This window comes from Pseudorca crassidens, chromosome 14, assembly GCF_039906515.1.
Source record: "Pseudorca crassidens isolate mPseCra1 chromosome 14, mPseCra1.hap1, whole genome shotgun sequence".
NCBI classification, from domain to species: Eukaryota; Metazoa; Chordata; class Mammalia; order Artiodactyla; family Delphinidae; genus Pseudorca; species Pseudorca crassidens.
The window spans coordinates 85928627-85946291 of NC_090309.1; the positions used below are offsets into that span (position 1 = coordinate 85928627).

Consider the following 17665-nt stretch of genomic DNA (forward strand, 5'->3'; position numbering starts at 1 on the left):
CTAGTTTAGTATTCAATAAATTAAAATTGGATTTTTAAACTAATACTTTGAAGCAACCTGGGATTTTTACATATGGCTTAATGTGAAGGTTGTGGAGAAAGTAGCTTTCTCAAGGCCTTTTTTAGCATTTTGCTTCTACAGCTTCTGATTAAATTTAATTTTTATAGAATTCTAAAAAGTTGCTTAGGCCTTCTTCCCTCTTTCTTGCCTTTAAAAAGTGAAGTACTTAATTACCTCATGTTAATATGTTTGGTTATCAGTTTTCAAAAAGTTTCTTAAATGTTACATCAATAAAATAAGATAATGTGGGGAAAATTGCCTGATGCTGTGCTTAGCGTATGATGGGCTGCAATTAATAAATGCTAATTTCCTTCCTTTTTTTCTTTCTACTTTATTTGTAAACTAGATAAATCTCTTGGCCTCTGAATGTTCTCAATGATGGCAAGTCTTTGCCCTTTGTAGATCAGTGAAGGGCTTTAATTTAATTTAACTTTATTTTTGAAAAGAGCACTCTCAGCTCTCCTTGATACAAGGATATAGTGTTGAGGTTGAACATTATTCCCTGTCTGAGAAAATGAAACAGGGCTCTAAATTCAGGAGGTGAATTTTGTTACGTGCTTACAAATGTAGACCCTGAAGGAAGCTTCAAAGGAGAATTAAAAAATGTTCTAGTTTCACTACAATTATTGGAAGACGTATTGATCCTCCCAAGGTGACTGCTTTAAAGGGCAATGGTTATCTAGGCCCAGTACACCTGAATAAATAGAAGTGGGACTACCTAGGAATTGGGAAGAGCAAAAAGATGCTGAATAGGAGATGTTTTTGCATTGTAGCTTCTGGGAAGCTGAGATAAAATATGATAGCTGTTGTGCTGTATGTTAGTTGGCGCGCAGTGTTCTGTTTTGGTGTTTTGGTTTGAGGTCATTATCAATAGAGTATTATATGAGTTATGTGGTCCTGTACTTTTTGGAAAGAAATGGGTTTGGGATTTGCTGGGATGTGTATGTGGGGTTAGGTAGGGGAGGGCCCTTTAGTGATTCATATTGAAGTGAAAGAGTAAAGTCATCATGACTGTTTCTAAGTCACTCTGTCTCCACAACTGTAGTTACTAGATTGGCTAAGCAAGAACTAGTAGAATAAATATGTTTTGTGATAAGGCACAACTTATAAGGTAAATATCCTTCTACCTTAAGGGATTTAATAAAACTTAATGGCAGCCTTTCCTGAAAATCACTTATCTATTTGGATAATGTAACTACAAAAGGTTAAAGATTGCTTTGGACTGCATGTAACAGCTCCCAAAATAGTGGCTTAATCAAATTAAGATCTTATTTTTCTCATGTAATGACAAGCTGGAGGAGACATTCCAAGGCTGATATGATGGCGTCAGGATACCTTCCCAGGCTCCTCCTGCCCTTCTGGCCACTCCTCTCTGTGTGCTTGTTACTTCACATCAGCTGTCTTGATACAACTGCAGCACTGTGTCCACATATCAGACAAGAAGGAAAAGGGAACGGGCCAGCCGAGTTAGTCTAATTACTGAGCCTTCCTGGGAGACCTAGCCAGAGTGGTGCCGTGGATTATTTCCAACTGCAAGTAAGGCTGAACAATGTAGGTGTTCTTAGCTGAGCATGCTGCCACCCCAACAAAATCCTGTAGCTCTAGATACTGGGTAGACAACTAATAGTTTCTGCAAGAGAAAGTTATGACTCTTCAAGTCTTTCATTTGGCTTGTTTCAGTTAATCACGTTTACACCATCTGTCTTATTTGTGTTATGGGTTTTAATACACATCTAACTTATTTTTTCCCTCATACTCTAAGAGCACCTGTCTTTGTGAACTATCTGAAATGTGACTGTGACCCCAGAGAGTAAACAGAAAGCTCCTGAGTCTTGGGAATTACAATTTTGGAAACTGATGTACAAGTCATATATCCTTAGGACCATAGAGCCAATTAGTTGGCTTTAATTTATATATTATACCATTGCTTTTGATATTTCACTTTTTATCCCAGTTAATCTAATCAGAAGGGAGAAACATGCTGTAGAAAGTAACTCAAAGACATTAGAGCTCACAGAGGCAAGCCTGGTGTAATAATTGATGTCTGTAGGTATGACTCAGAATCATAAACATAGTGTTTAAGTTAATCTGTTTAACAAGTAGCAATGTGTGTATTACTTTTTAGAAAATGGTAATCATAAAAGTTATAATCAAATTTAATATTTAAAGGCTAAACTTTTTCACCTGGAAAATCTATTTATGCATAATATCTCATTCCCTAATGACTCTGGTTGAATGACAGGTGACTACCACATATAATTTAGTATCCATCATTATATGAGTGTCTGTATTTAATTCAATTTACTTTTGTCCTTTAACTCAGTATTTGTGTTTCTCTTTACTTGTATTCTTATAGTAGCATCTGTTGCATATTGCCTGTTACTATAATTATTTCCATGTTTGTATGTTGCCGTTAGTGGATTTTTAAATTCTTTCAGACTTCGCTCACTCATTTACTCAATAAATATTTGAGTACCTGTGTGGCAGTCACTTTACCTCACGCTGGGGGTGTACAGTACTAAACAAACAAAACAGACATGCTTCCCACCCTCTGGGAGTTTAGGGCCTTTAGAGGAAACACAATAATCAGTTGTTAATCACACAAATAAATGTGTAATTACAAACAAGGATTAGTTCAGTAAATGAAATTAGAGGGGGTTAGCAAGGCTTCCCTAAGGGGTTGATGTTTGACCCAAGAGCTGCCGGGTGGGTGGTGGGTTAACTGGGTGGGGTAAAGGGAAGACTCTGTCTGAGGGTCCCGAGGTGGGAAAGAGCTTGAGGGCACATTGGTGAGGAGGGAACGGCCTGGCACAGGTTTCAAGGTAGGCCTGCTGTCGTCTCTCCATCGTTAGACCACAGGCCACGTAAGGATTTTGGTTCTCATCCAAAAAAGCAGTAGGAAACCATGGAGGGTTTTAAGCAGTGGAATATTGTCAGATTAGCATTTAAAAAAATCACTGATGTTTCCCCCCCCCCCCCACTGATACACATTCAGTAAGTAGGTGCTTAGATAAATATTTCTCTAATTGAACTTAGTTTCTGGTGTAATTTTCATATACCTTAGTATGTTTCAGCACCTTTAACCCAGTGCTTCTAACCTGTTGGATATCACGGCATGTACAGAAAATGATAATGTGTGTGCTGCACTTGCAGTAGCCAAGGCTTGCTGCTGGAGGGAACCTGTCCCAGGATCCCGCTGCCCAGGCCCTGCCCTGCTGTCTCAGGGCTGGGGAGCACTGTATCTTATGCTGTGACTCATTCTAGGCACAGGCTGGGCAGCTCTGATGTAGCTAGTAGGGACTTTAATGAATTAAGGTTATAAGGGAAGGCTTAAAAAAACTACATAATATATACAGCACCTGTATTGTTTTTATTTATTGCTTTACTTTCCTCTCTCTAGTCCTGATAAAACATCTTATACATACAATAAAACCACATTCTATATCATATTCTAACTGTATTGGTAGAGAATTTGGTTACCACAGATACCCTAAGATTTTTATATACATCGTGGTAATTACTTTTCAGTGCCTAGTATTATTCATGCTTACTTATTTTGAATAAAATTGCAGTGCCAAAAACAGATTGCTAATGCTGTCATAAAGAAAGTCTCATTTTCTCTTTGACTTTTACATTATTAGTAATCTGAGAACTTAAGAATTCAGAGGTGTTTCTAAATTAATGAAATACTATAAATAGCGCTTAACATAACATCAGGAAAAAGTAAGTGTGCTGTAATTAACTGGTATTTCAGCTAAAGTACAGCATCTTGACAAGTTCTCTGTGTCTTTTATATCTCCAGTGTGGCCAGACTCCATTGATGATAGCTGCTGAACAAGGCAATCTGGAAATAGTGAAAGAATTAATTAAGAATGGAGCTAATTGCAATCTGGAAGATTTGGTATATATTGAAATAATTTACTCATTTGTCTTTTTCTTTTCCTTAACTTTGCTTTTAAGAAATGATTCAGAAGTAATAGATTATAGATTGTACTTCTTCTGTATCTCAACTTTGCCTAGTAATAGTCTAACTCAATTTTTTAAAAGGGGTAGTAACAGGAGAGAAATTCTTACTTTCAGTGAAAGTTCTCAGCTCTTCAGGTTTTTTAATGTATAGATGGCACTGGTTGAATAGGGAGCACATATACTTAAAATTAAATGCCTGCCTAGAAGATATGTATGAGTCATATTGTTAAGTAACTCCCCATAATGGTATCTTATTATTATAAATATCACACATGATAAGCCAGAAAGATGTGGTCCCTTCTGATATCGTTTATGAGGGATAAATCACTATTCCAAGAGGCTTACTTTCTCTGTTTCCCAGGAATTATTTTTCAGGGTCACACAGCTACATCTGTTTTTCTGTTTGTATTTATGATTCAAATTGATGATATTAAATTGGTGATTTTAATTGAGTGATCATTTGAATTAAATTATAGTACACTCATGGATAAAAGTTAGGATAGGATACTTGTAGGCTTTATTTAAAAAAATAAAGAATAGTTCTTTATCATACAGTGTCTAAACTCATCAAATGGGATCTCTTTAATAGTTTGTAAATGTGCTCTTAAGTCTGATTGCAGGCTCTTTAATTTCAACTTAGAGTAATGGTTGCTAACCACAAGGGTTAGCTTTGAGGCTTTGATAGTCATCTTTTCTCCTTTTTGAAAAACACAGTATGTGATTAGAAGTCCAGTGAAAAGACTGAACAAGCAGTTGTGAAACCGTTTTTACACCATTGTAGTCATACAGGTAGACAGATAAATTCTTAACAGAGCTTATGCTGCAGTGTAATTTCAGAGTAGTTTAGAGTGGGTCGGATCATGTCAATTTGGTATGATCATCTGGTATATAAATTCACATTTATTTTTCCTCACTTTGGAATGTTATTTTTGGTTTTGAAATGGTAACATTTGTGTCTGTGTGTTCAAGGATAACTGGACAGCACTTATATCAGCGTCAAAAGAAGGGCACCTGCACATTGTGGAAGAACTGCTTAAATGTGGGGCTAACCTGGAGCACCGTGATATGGTATGGACATTCTTTATCCACTGTTAATCAGCTGGAATCTTATTAGCAGTAATGGGTATGTGTTAAGTCCTGTATTTTTATGTGTGAGGTGATACTATAATAATGTTTTTAGGATTTGGGATTGGGCATTGAAATGACCCTCAAGAATGTTTTAAAACCCGGTGATATAATGCACCTCCTTTAGAATATTCTTAGTCATTATTTTCTGTTTATTTTAGAATTTTAATTCTGAAATGTTGTTAAAACAACCTATTACCCTTTATAATGTATCAGTTTTAGAACTCATGAGAAAGTTGTTCCCTTTAAGGAGAACTTTAAGAGGGACATAGTATAGTTTTAAAAATATTTTCAGTTGTTTAAAGTCATGATTTTCAGAATAATATTTATAAACTTATTTTCAAAATGTGATTGTGTTCCTAATGCCATCTGTACACATTACAAGTTTAACAAGATATGATTCTTAATTATCTTAGCTCTTATTTGATCTTGGCATCTGCTTAAAGCATAAAGGTGAAGAAAGGGATCATTTCTGGCTTAATTATTCTGCAAAATGTACAGCCTTTTCAAAGATTAATTTTAACAGGGGAAAAAAAGAAGGAATTGAACTGCCTTGGTATAGACAACATGTATTACTTTGCTGCTGATGCTTTATGAAGTACAGGTGGTCTGAATTTTTAAGAAACTGCAGCACTCCACCATCTTGCACTTAATATTGTACGATGTAATATATACACAGTGTTCTTCTACAGTGTTATATTTATTCTTAAAACTTAGTGAAGTGGGGCTTCCCTGGTGGCACAGTGGTTGAGAGTCCACCTGCCGACGCAGGGGACACGGGTTTGTGCCCCGGTCCGGGAACATCCCACATGCCGCGGAGCGGCTGGGCCCGTGAGCCATGGCCGCTGAGCCTGCGCGTCCGGAGCCTGTGCTCTGCAGCGGGAGAGGCCACAACAGTGAGAGGCCCGTGTACCGCAAAAAACCCAAAAAAAACAAAAAAACAAAACTTAGTGAAGTGGTTGGTATACTTATTTTTATAGAAGGATACAGAACCATTTGTATCCTCCCTATTTCTGAAAAGAAATTGAAGTACATTGCTATAAAAATTTAGGGAGAGAAGGTAATGATATCAGTAACCTAGCCAAAGGATGGGTATGGCAGGTAAAGTAAAATGCAGTGTTCTTATCTTAACTGGTGTATAATAAAGCAGAAGAGAAATTCATGGAATTACCTAGTTCTCAATATTTTATTAAAAGCACCATACCATTTTATCAGGTGAATTAATATTAAGTAGCTTTTGTATGCCTGATCCCTTCAGGTTCTTTTTAGCCTATCATTAATTGACTTCTGAGAAGAATCCTATGGGCTAAGGGTTAATTTTGTTCTCAGCGTATATAGTTCAGGAAATTGAGACTGGAAGAAATACTCTTTGCCCAAAGTCACTTAGCTCTTAAGCAGTCAGACTGAGTTTTGAACCCAGGACTGCTACTCCAAAGGCTTTCTCCTTTATCATTCTTCCATGTATATCAGCAAGGGAGTTAGGGACTATAAAGTACACATTGTGAATGTGTAAGAACTTGTCAAGATTTGTAAAAAATGGTTTCTTAAACTTTCTTAGTTCTCCATATTTCTCATTTCCCTGAAGTACTTATCAAATCACAGCATATTTTAACATTTAAAGGGCCTCTGTGTTTGGCTTTTAAACACCCCAAATTAGGGAAACTGAGGACTGTGTCTCCCTTAGTAGTTAGTATTGAGAGACCCTAACCTCAGAGAATTGGGTGGGTGGTGGCGGCTGCTGAACTGTGGGGGAGGGCAGCGTCCCTGGGACTTGTGTGAGGAGAGGAGGTTGTACCAGGGGTTGTCTGGGATTCAGGAATAATTCCAGGATATAATGTCAGGAAGTCTAGTGAGGATTCTTCCTTGAGAAGACCTTTAATGGACACCAAACTACAGCATTGCTATAGGCAGTCAGTTCCAGTCTTTTCATTTTGCAAATTTGGGCATAGGTTTCTCAAGATTAAATTTTTATCTCAGAGATTCTTGCATAGGGTGATACTATACAAATTAAAATGAGGGAATGATATTAACACAATCCTGGGCAGGAATTTTACAGATTACAGTATTGGTGTGTGTAAGACTTGACTAAATGCCCAGCTCTATAATTTGACCTAAATAAATTATGTCAGCCTTTCTTTGTCTTTCATGACCTTGACACCTTTGAAGACTTCTTGTCTGGCATTCTTAGAATGTCTCTCAATTTGGATTTGTCTGATGTTTCTAATGATTAGACTGAGATTGTGCTTTATTGGGAAGGAGGTGATATGCCTTTCTTAGTGTACCACATCTAGGTACATACCTCACCAGAATGTATCACTGGTGATGTATCCTGGCTAAGGTAGTGTCTGTCAGATTTCCCTTTGTAATTACTAAATATTTGAGGGAAGATACTTTGAGACTGTACAGATATCTTGTTTTTGATTAAACTTTCATTCATTTATTTTAGCATCCATCAATGCATCTTGCATGCAGCAGTTATGACTGTGGTGTTATAATGGTGATTTTTCTATTTTCATCATTCCATCTACATTTATTAATTAGAATTCTTCTGTAAAGAGGAGTTCTCTCTCTCTGACTCTGACTCTGTCTTTCTCTGTCTCTCTAAATATATATCTATATATAGATACATGTAGATATACATTTTAGCACTTCCTTACTTTCTGGCATTACAAAATGCTTCAGGCTCAGGTTCATCTTATATTTTCCCTGCCTTATTTCCCTGATTATCAGCCCTGGAATCAATCAGTTTTCCAAGGAACCCTAGTTACTGTTTTTTGAAAATGTTATTTAGAAACCAGTAATCTAGGTGTTAGGTATGCTTATTGTTATTGGGATGTCACTGCTGTAGTGCTTCTCATTGGATAGATGTAGGAAATACATGTCTGTATATTAACTCTTGCATACACATACATCTATTCTGTATCTGTGTGTGTGTGTATATATATATACATATATATATATTTTTTTAAGATAGACTAGGTCGATAACCATGAACCCAATCCACTGTAGCCTTCTCCCTTTTCTTAATTTGTAACTCTCCTCTGACTGTGAGAAATCTGGCTCTCACTCTCCACACTATATATTTACTTATTTGTTCACCCCTAGTATACAAATAGTTTCAGAATTTCTAATCCATACCGTGAGAGAAACAGATTTGCTACTAAATACATTGTTTGTATACAGTTCTTTTCGTCTTTAGCATTATTACAGAATTCAGTCAAAATATTGCTTTCCAGAGTTACCTAGATCAGCTTCTAAGTAATTATGTGATTCGTTTGTAATATAATTAATTCATCCCAGTCTATATTCTGTCTTCCCCATATTCTAGTTGATTTTTAAAACATTTACTTACAATAAAATTCGTCTCTCTGGTGTTCAGTTCTGTGGGTTTTGACAAGCACATGATGTCATATGTCCACCGCCACAGCTCTGTACAGAGCAGTTGCATCATTTCAACAGTACCTCATGCTGCTTCTTCATAACCAGCCCCTCCACCCACTCCCCAACCCATGGCTACCACTGATCTGCTTTCCCTTTCTATAGTTTTGCCTTTTTCGGATTAGGGCAAGTATTTTTCTTAAATCTCTTTTTTAGTGACAATGAAACAGAATCAGAAGGATTAAGTGATTTATATTCTTGAACCCAAAGGTGGATTGGTGCAAATACTGATTTAAAAAAAAAAGCAAACAAAACATTCACTTCTTAGTATAATTTGATTGCATTTGTCTCTTTCATTGAACTGCATTATAGTTAAAGAGAACATTGCCAAAACAAGAACACTACTCCTGTAGCTTAAAAAATAGAAAGTTACTATGCTGTTAATTCATACTTAATGACTTTGCCCACCCCTGGAAATCATGGTCTACAGATCAGTGCCTTCTCATCCTCTCTTTTTTAGCAAGAGGTATGATAATGATCTGGAATTTATAGGATGGGTTTAGATGCAGGAGTTGAATAGGGTTGCTGGAATCCCTCTCTGGAAAAAGTCTAGACTCATACCAGGAGGAGAATATCTGGAGACATAGAATGTTTACTGAAGGAAAATATTTATAAAACCAAAATAAATCTTGGAAATTTGGAAAGAGTCCAACATGAATGTTCTCTATGTCAATTTCCAAAATATAATAAAACTTCGGAGTAATCATTACTGGACTTAAGAGATTTGACTTTTTTCAGATACTATTGTGTATTTCTCTGGGGAGCTTAGGTGTTTAAAACTACATAGTAGTGATTTCTTAAAACAATGGTTCTATAAAGAATAAAGCTTACAAAAGGAACTTCATTAATGCCATTTTTGTGCTTAGAGACAATCCAGTGTTTTGTTTCCCTCCCCTGCCCCACCTTTTTGTTTTCTTTAGGGAGGATGGACAGCTCTCATGTGGGCATGTTATAAAGGCCGTACTGAAGTGGTTGAGTTGCTTCTTTCTCATGGTGCCAATCCAAGTGTTACTGGTCTGGTAAGCGTTAACAAAAAATCCATCTGTAATGTAAGTGGTAAGTTCTTTTAGGGAATACTTAAGGCTGGTTATGCTTTGGACTTCGTAGTGGATAAAAATGATCTAGATCTTACTAAAGATAATAATGCAGAATGTGATTTCAAAACACAATGAGAATTTCTTTCTGAGGCTAAGCTTATTTCTCAGTTTTTATCAACAAAAAGGCAACTCTTAGAGTTTAAATGTTAATTATAACTATACAATTTTTCAAAAGGAGATTTTGAAATCCTTAAGTCATCTTACCTGTTTTCTGTGCGTATGTATTCTTAATCTAAACTCTTTTAAAGAAAAGAGACATTTACCAAATATCCATGCCACTTTTCTATATTCTTTTTTTTTTTTTTTCTGGCCCTCTCCACTGCTAAAACCTTACTCCAAGTCACCTGTATTAGTTTTCTGTGGTTGCTGTAACATCACCACAAACTTGGTGGCTAAAAACAGCAGACTATACATTCTTATAGGTGGTAATACATGCATTACTATTGTACTTTGCTTGAGACTTGATCTCAGACTGCAGATTAAGAAATTGTTTTATTGATGGGGGGATTCCTTTCACGATGTATATGTATGTCAAATCATTACATGCACTTTAAATGTCTTACAATTTTATTTGTCAGTTATACCTCAGTACAGCCGAAAAAAAGGAAATGGTTTTATTCAAGTTAATGGACGGATTATAAAGAAAGGTTTTATATTCTTATTAGTCTTACCTGTTGGTTAGATAATTACATTGTGTATTGAATCTATAAAAATAGATGTGTTCATAATATATATTTAAGGTTGAGTGCATCTCAGTTCCCAGTTATGTATTATGAGTATTACATGTGTTTTTAAAGTGGAGAATGGTCTGTAACTTGATTTTGTAAAATACTACTTTATATTGCTCCCTTTGTTGTTTCCTCTTCTTAGCAAATGTGTGCTGTAAATATCCACCTAAAAGACTTTTTCTTTCCCTCCCTCCCTCCCTCCCTGTGTACCTACTCACCCACCTGCCTACCTCCCAGCAGTACAGTGTTTACCCAATCATCTGGGCAGCAGGGAGAGGCCATGCAAATATAGTGCAACTTTTACTGCAAAATGGTGCTAAAGTCAACTGCTCCGATAAGGTAGGTCAGCAAGATCTTTCCAGGTTCTAGTTCATATTATGTCCACTCAGTGTGTCTAACTTACAAGGATTTTCATATGATCTCATGCGGCGGCTCTGATGTATCTTATGTTTATATTTATTAATACATTTTATAAAGACACACATCTCATAGGTGGGTTCCTCCTAGGTATTAAATACGTGCTAAGTGTCCTTCCATTGTCTTTTATATCACATTCATCATTCTCAGGGAAATAGGTAGGGTTGATTCCCTATCTTCATTATTTACTGTTGTAGCTCTTCTTTCTACTGTGGGTCCTGTCTGCCTTCTCTGTATTGTTGCCAGATGATCTTTTTTTTTTTTTTTTTTGCGGTACGTGGGCCTCTCACTGTTGTGGCCTCTCGCGTTGCGGAGCACAGGCTCCGGATACGCAGGCTCAGCGGCCATGGCTTACGGGCCCAGCCGCTGTGAACCTCCCGGACCGGGGCTCGAACCCGTGTCCCCTGCATTGGCAGGCGGATTCATAACCACTGCGCCACCAGGGAAGCCCCAGGGAAGCCCCCAGATGATCTTTTAAAATTTAAGTCTTGTTCTTTCTCTCTCATATTTAAAATCCTAAAGACATCAATCCCTGTTATGATGTATAAAGATAATCCTTGCCTCCGTCTCTACCCTCTCTCCTGCTCTCTCTACCCCAAACTACCTTTACTCAACTATCAAATGATGCAGGTTCCTGAGTCCATCTGTTTTTAACCCTCCACATCTTGCAGGTGCTCTTTCACAGTGTGGAGTGCCCTCTCATCCTCGTCTGCTTTAGCTTCTGTTCATCCTTCACACTCAGCTCATGTGCCATCAGCTCCAGAAAGCTCCCCAGGATTTTGTTCTATTCATTTTTTAAAATCCTTAATACCCCAAATATTTGATAAATATTTATTTAATTATTTCATTCTTTCTTGCTTTTGGAGAGCTTTGATAGCTTCTGTGGTTTCAGGGCAAAGCCCAGACTTTTCAGGTGGACCCCAGTCTTTCTTCCCAGGTTCACTTCTTGCCATTCGTCTCCATATACACTAAGCTTTTGGATACAGAAGATTGTCTATCATTCTGTGAACTTTTTTCTTTCTTTCTTTCTTTACTTATTTATTTTTGGCTGCATTGGGACTTTGTTGCTGCGCACGGGCTTTCTCTAGTGGCGGCGAGCGGGGGCTACTCTTCATTGTGGTGCGTGGGCTTCTTATTGTGGTGGCTTCTCTTGTTGCGGAGCACGGGCTCTAGGTGCGCGGGCTTCAGTAGTGTGGTACGCAGGCTCAGTAGTTGAGGCGCTACTACTCAGTAGTTGTGGCTTGCGGACTCTAGAGCACAGGCTCACTAGTTGTGGCGCACGGGCTTAGTTACTCCGCGGCATGTGGGATCTTCCTGGACCAGGGCTCGAACCCGTGTCCCCTGCATTGGCAGGTGGGTTCACAGAAGCCCCATTCTGTGAACTTTTATGAATTTCTATGAAGTGCGTGTCATGGTTTATCCTATTCCCTCTGCTAGGAATGTTATGACCTCCTCTGCCTGATGAACTCCTATTTATTTTCTCAAGTCTCAGTTGAGGTGTTAGCTTCTCTGTTAAGTCTCCTTAACTTACCCAGTCAACTTAGATGCCCCTTCTTCTGTAGTCAGTATTCACTGTCCATACCTCCATCAGTGCACAAAAGTTCTATTGGTCAAGGCTGTTATAAAAAGTAGGTATTCATTAAATGTTCATTTCAACCTGCAGTCTCCCATGTAGTTAAATGTCACTGTGAGTATTCTTGTGTCTCTTCATTGTCTTATGAATCTCCCCAAAGATAAAGCATTGCTTTTATGCATGATTTACATTCTCTGATGTCTTTTGAATCACGTTCCAGCAGAAGGCGCTTTTGAGTGCAGTTTCTAGGCGGACATTTATTTTGTCAGGTACAGAGGCCGATCTGGGGTGGTGGTTAAGAGCACAGACTGAAGCCAGGCTTGTTGGGTTCATGGGTCTTGCTCCACCTCTTAGTAGCTTTGTGACTTCGAGCCTGTAATTAACTTCTCAGGGCCTTGTTTGCTCATCTGTTAAAATGTGATATTGTGGTTTGTACTTATTCTTCTGATAAGGATTACACACGTTATCTCGTGTAAACTATTTAGAACTGTGTTTGGCACTTGGTTGTTACTATTTCAGACTGTTGGACTTTATATTTCACAAGATATGGGAAGCAAAGAAAGCTTGTTGGAAATTAGAGGCTATATGACATTATGATGGAAAAATTGTCACTGATTGTAAAAGTTAAATTTAATTAAAATACATTTCATGCAGTGGTTAATCATCTATTAAGGAGAAATAGTATGGGGAAAATATGATTTATCTAGGATTAAAATTATGATTGGTATAAACCATAATCTAAAAATGCTCAAAGTATGATTTTTATCAAAATTCATGGTGAGAGCTAGTTTCTTTTAATACACCTTAGGTAATAATTTTAAATTTATTATTTCTTTAATAGTATGGAACCACCCCGTTGGTTTGGGCTGCACGAAAGGGTCATTTGGAATGTGTAAAACATTTATTGGCTATGGGAGCTGATGTTGATCAAGAAGGAGCTGTAAGTATCTTTTCTATTTTAACTGCTGGTAGTAGAGAGATGTTTTTAGTTTTAAGAGAGAGAATACTTTTTCCTTAGTATATACCTAGAAAAATTTCCCTATAGTTTCTAAACGATACTTAGAAAAACAAACATCTTCTGTTATCCTGGTAAATATATTATATTAGATATTATGTATTACAGATATGTGCTTTTAAGGATTTATTGCTAATGCACATAAATTTTGGGAGGCTAAAACTATATGGAATATCTTTTAGTAATCTTAGTATAAATTAAAATACTCCCCAAATCAAATTGTTTGAATTACTGTTGTGGAAAGAGTTTCTATTTTGTTAAAATACCTTTTCTTTAAAATTCTAAAATAATATAATTTTTTGATATTTTAATCTGTGACTTGTTTTCTCTAATAGATTTAAAAATATCAAAAATCTGTGGTCAAAACCTATATAGCTTAAAAATTGGTTCAGTATATCTTACAGTCTAGCAGTTATAAATTCCTTATTGAGTACCCGCTGTCCACCCAGCCCTGTGCCAGATGTGCTGGGGATACTGGAGAAGCCTATCATATCGCTCTTCTCTTGAGCTTGTAAGAATATAGGTAAAGGAGACGACATTTATGCACAAGAAACAATACAGACTTCTGTTAACATAATTATTGTTATTATGTGAGATGGATCATAAAGGATTCTGGGAAGAGTTGCTACCAAATCTCTGGCTGCAGTGTAACAAAAGTGAATTCTAAATCATTAGAAGTGACTTCCTGGCATAATACCAACCAGCTCCTCCTGTTGTCCATGTTGACAGAAGCTACTAATTGATGACCTTCGAGGGGTACATAGTATTTTAGTGGTGTGCGGAGATAGAGCATGATTCTTACCCAGGCATGGAAGTCATACCTTTCACTTGCCTCCTTTCTGGACAGTTTATCAAGTGGATGAGTGGCTTGTCTCTATGGTTATTGACTGCTGAGGAATCTGAGAAGGCGGTGTTATTTTAATATTGAGAGAATTATGGCTTAGTTCTGGGGGCTGATATAATGACTGAAATATTTCTATAAGGAAATTGCATGGTATCTCAAACTAGATCAAAATCTCAACAATAAGTTTTAATATTTCTTTTATAATGAGTCAGATTCTTCTATTATGTGATTTTGTTATAAATTAAATGTGCAGTTTTTAAAAGAACCACTAAAAATAAGACACTTTTGAAAATGTGGTTTGTAGATCACTGTGGAAAACAGGGAAATATGTTATACTTTTATTGAAATATTCTATAGCTTATTAATTCATTGTTTTACTTCAGTTTTTCATACAGATTTTATTATAGACAATTCTTTGAAGTCTGATTGATTCTTACTTTGGATTATTTAACTTAGAATGTGTTTAATTTTGAATCATCCTGTCAGCTATTTTATATGTCAATACTTTAGTGAGAGGGTTTGTTCATTGTAAATGACTCCAATTTTGGATTATCATTTAAAGAATTGAATGTCGTAACAGTCCTATTGACCGAAGAGAATTAATGTATCTTCAAAAATGGAAAATATGCTTCTGGCCACTTTTGGTCTGTTTCTGGTTATTTATATTGGCATTTTATTATCAGAAATAACTGTTAATAATAGGCCACCTATTTGAAAACATCAGTTTTTTGACTATAGAATAAATTATATGTTTTCTGAAAGTACTAATTTCTTGGGTGTTGTTTGATTTGTAGAATTCAATGACTGCACTTATTGTGGCAGTAAAAGGAGGCTACACACAGTCAGTAAAAGAAATTTTGAAGAGGAATCCAAATGTAAATTTAACTGATAAGGATGGAAATACAGCTTTGATGATTGCATCAAAGGAGGGACATACAGAAATTGTACAGGATCTACTTGATGCTGGAACATATGTGAACATACCTGATAGGGTAGGTTATCTATTTAGAATTTGTCTTTCAGTGGTGACATTGATGGAAGGTTACCTTAACTTCTCACCACCTTTCAAGATTCTTCCTGCATGACATACATTTAAGATGTTTTATTTCTGCCTTTAGAACTAATAAGTTAAAACTTCCCAATCTTTGTGGAGGTGTTCTTCTAAATTTTTCAGAAATAATGCTGTTATTGAAAATGTGATCTTGAAACCATCCTAACTATAGGTGTTGTTCATGGCTGTTGTTATTCATTGTTCCAAGGCTTCAAGTCTCCCACCCTTACACCTAGAATTTTCAAATTGGTATCTCTTGTTCTCACCTCTTCTCGGAAGTCTACACTTGTCTGTCCAGCTCAACTTGAACTGTCCACTTGAATGTCTAATGGGCTTCTTAACTTACAGCAAAACAGGTGTCTTGTTTGTTTCATCCCACACCTGCTTTTCCCTCAGTCTTCTCCCTCTCAGTAAGTGGTACCAGCATCTATATATCCTGTTGTTAAAGCACCAAATCCTACACATTAGTCCTGATTTCTCAAGACTACCCAAGCCAAAGTAGCTACCCAGTCACTTTCTATCAAATCACTATATTTTATTTGCATTACATTTATCTGATTTCTTATTTGTGTTTATTGTATGTTGTCTGTTAGTCTCCTCTAGGCTATAAATTCTCTCAGAGCTGGGACCTTGTCTATCTTATTTCCTAGTGCCTAGAACAGTGCATGACACATCGTAAGCAATGAAATATTTATAACCTTTTATTAATTTACTAGTCTGAACCCACATTAATGCTAATATTCTCAACTAAAATGTGTCTGCCATGGGTTTATTTACACTTTTAATGTAGTAGTTAAGGTACTACATCATGGTGCTAGACTTAATAATCCTCGAGGACCTGCATCTTGCTATAGAGCCCACTGGGGCCCACTTAGGATTGAGATGAGCTGTAGCTTATGGAATCACCCAACCCAAACTCATACAACTGATTTGTAATTTAGCAGTTAAAAAAAAAGGCCATTTACAGTATTTGCACTAGGGGAAGATATAATTAATAATGATTATTGCTTGGTGGATATAATTTCAGGGCAGAGATGTCCTTATGAGGTAGTGAACTTCATCTAAGCCTTGTACTGGGGAGTGAGTCTTGTGCACTGTTGGCCTGTAATGCCAAATTGATAGAATATAGGTGCTGTTCTGGGAACCAACCTTCTCCCTTAATTAAATGTGGTTATAAACCCACAGATGGCTCTAGCTTTATAACTCCCTTCTTTTTAGAATCCATGGCTTTTGTCATATAGTATTATTCCAAGGGATTTGTATTATGTAATTTCCAAATGTTCATCTGGTTCATTGACAGCCACTGTGTCATTTTATTTAATTTACATCTGTAATGGGAGGTTGGTTACCTTCAAATAGAATGGCTTATTGTTCTGGGTGACTTATCTTTCTAAACTTTTGTTGTGGAATTTCAGGTATAAATGTTCTCATTTTGAGGTATAAAGTCTTCTGTCCCTTATTCTGAAGGTTATTAATATCAGGTATTAATATTAGTTAACTTTCTGTTATTTAGAGATAATTTTTTCCAAGAAATTTTCAGAAAAAATCTGTTAAATTAATACATGACTAATTTTAACTTGAAAACAGTGTTTTTTGTTCCATCATCAATTCACCTTGGTTTTTTTTTTTGTCTTTTTAGAGTGGAGATACTGTTTTAATTGGTGCTGTCAGAGGTGGTCATGTGGAAATTGTTCGAGCACTTCTTCAAAAATATGCTGATATAGACATTAGAGGACAGGTGTGTGTGATTACAGGGCTGTTGTTATCTTAGTATAATTGTTTGTATATGTTGGCTGATCATAATGTCATTCTTCCAGTTTTCCTATGGAGACAAACATATAAATCCTAGTACGTTTAATGGATGCCTGTATTATTAAGTTTCACTGCCATTATTATGAAATTTCTGTATTGATGTCAAGTTAGATTTAGATAGAAGTAAAGCATAAAGAAGTTCATGTTTTTCAAATACACCTCCCTTACTAATGTCTAAATATATTCAGTTCTGACATGAGTAGTTTATGATACCGAGGCAGTTGGTGGCACTTTGAGTGTATGGGACTTATTTTCTTTAGTATGTGTTTCCTCTGTTTTGTCTTCTTCATCCATGTATTGTTCTTCTGTTCCTGTTGTTTCATCTTTCTTCTCCTTTTCCCCCATTTGCTAGCCTTTCCCAGGACCACTTGGTAGTGCCTATGGATTTTGCTTAAGGCAGTCATAGCTCACACAGCTGTAAAGGTTATTTATTTTAGGGAAAAGCTTCCCTAAAGTTGAGAATATATCCAATATGTCAAGAGCTTTAGACTAAAAAGAACTGTACTGAACAGCCTGTTTTGTGGTTGGAGAGTCTACAT

General features: G+C 36.5%; 1 protein-coding gene across 14 annotated transcripts in view; it reads left to right on the forward strand.

The window, feature by feature from the left end:
- The window catches only part of KIDINS220 (kinase D interacting substrate 220), a 104298-nt gene that overhangs the window by 9601 nt on the left and 77032 nt on the right, over positions 1–17665 (forward strand). For 9 of the 14 annotated variants that reach the window (XM_067703755.1, XM_067703756.1, XM_067703758.1 and 6 more), the window contains exons 3-9: positions 3863–3961; positions 4996–5094; positions 9510–9608; positions 10652–10753; positions 13246–13344; positions 15058–15255; positions 16954–17052. In XM_067703755.1, coding sequence (XP_067559856.1) covers positions 3863–3961; positions 4996–5094; positions 9510–9608; positions 10652–10753; positions 13246–13344; positions 15058–15255; positions 16954–17052 — 795 coding nt within the window. The remainder of the gene's footprint in view (positions 1–3862; positions 3962–4995; positions 5095–9509; positions 9609–10651; positions 10754–13245; positions 13345–15057; positions 15256–16953; positions 17053–17665) is intronic. The other 5 variants (XM_067703759.1, XM_067703747.1, XM_067703757.1 and 2 more) reach the window with 1 other exon arrangement.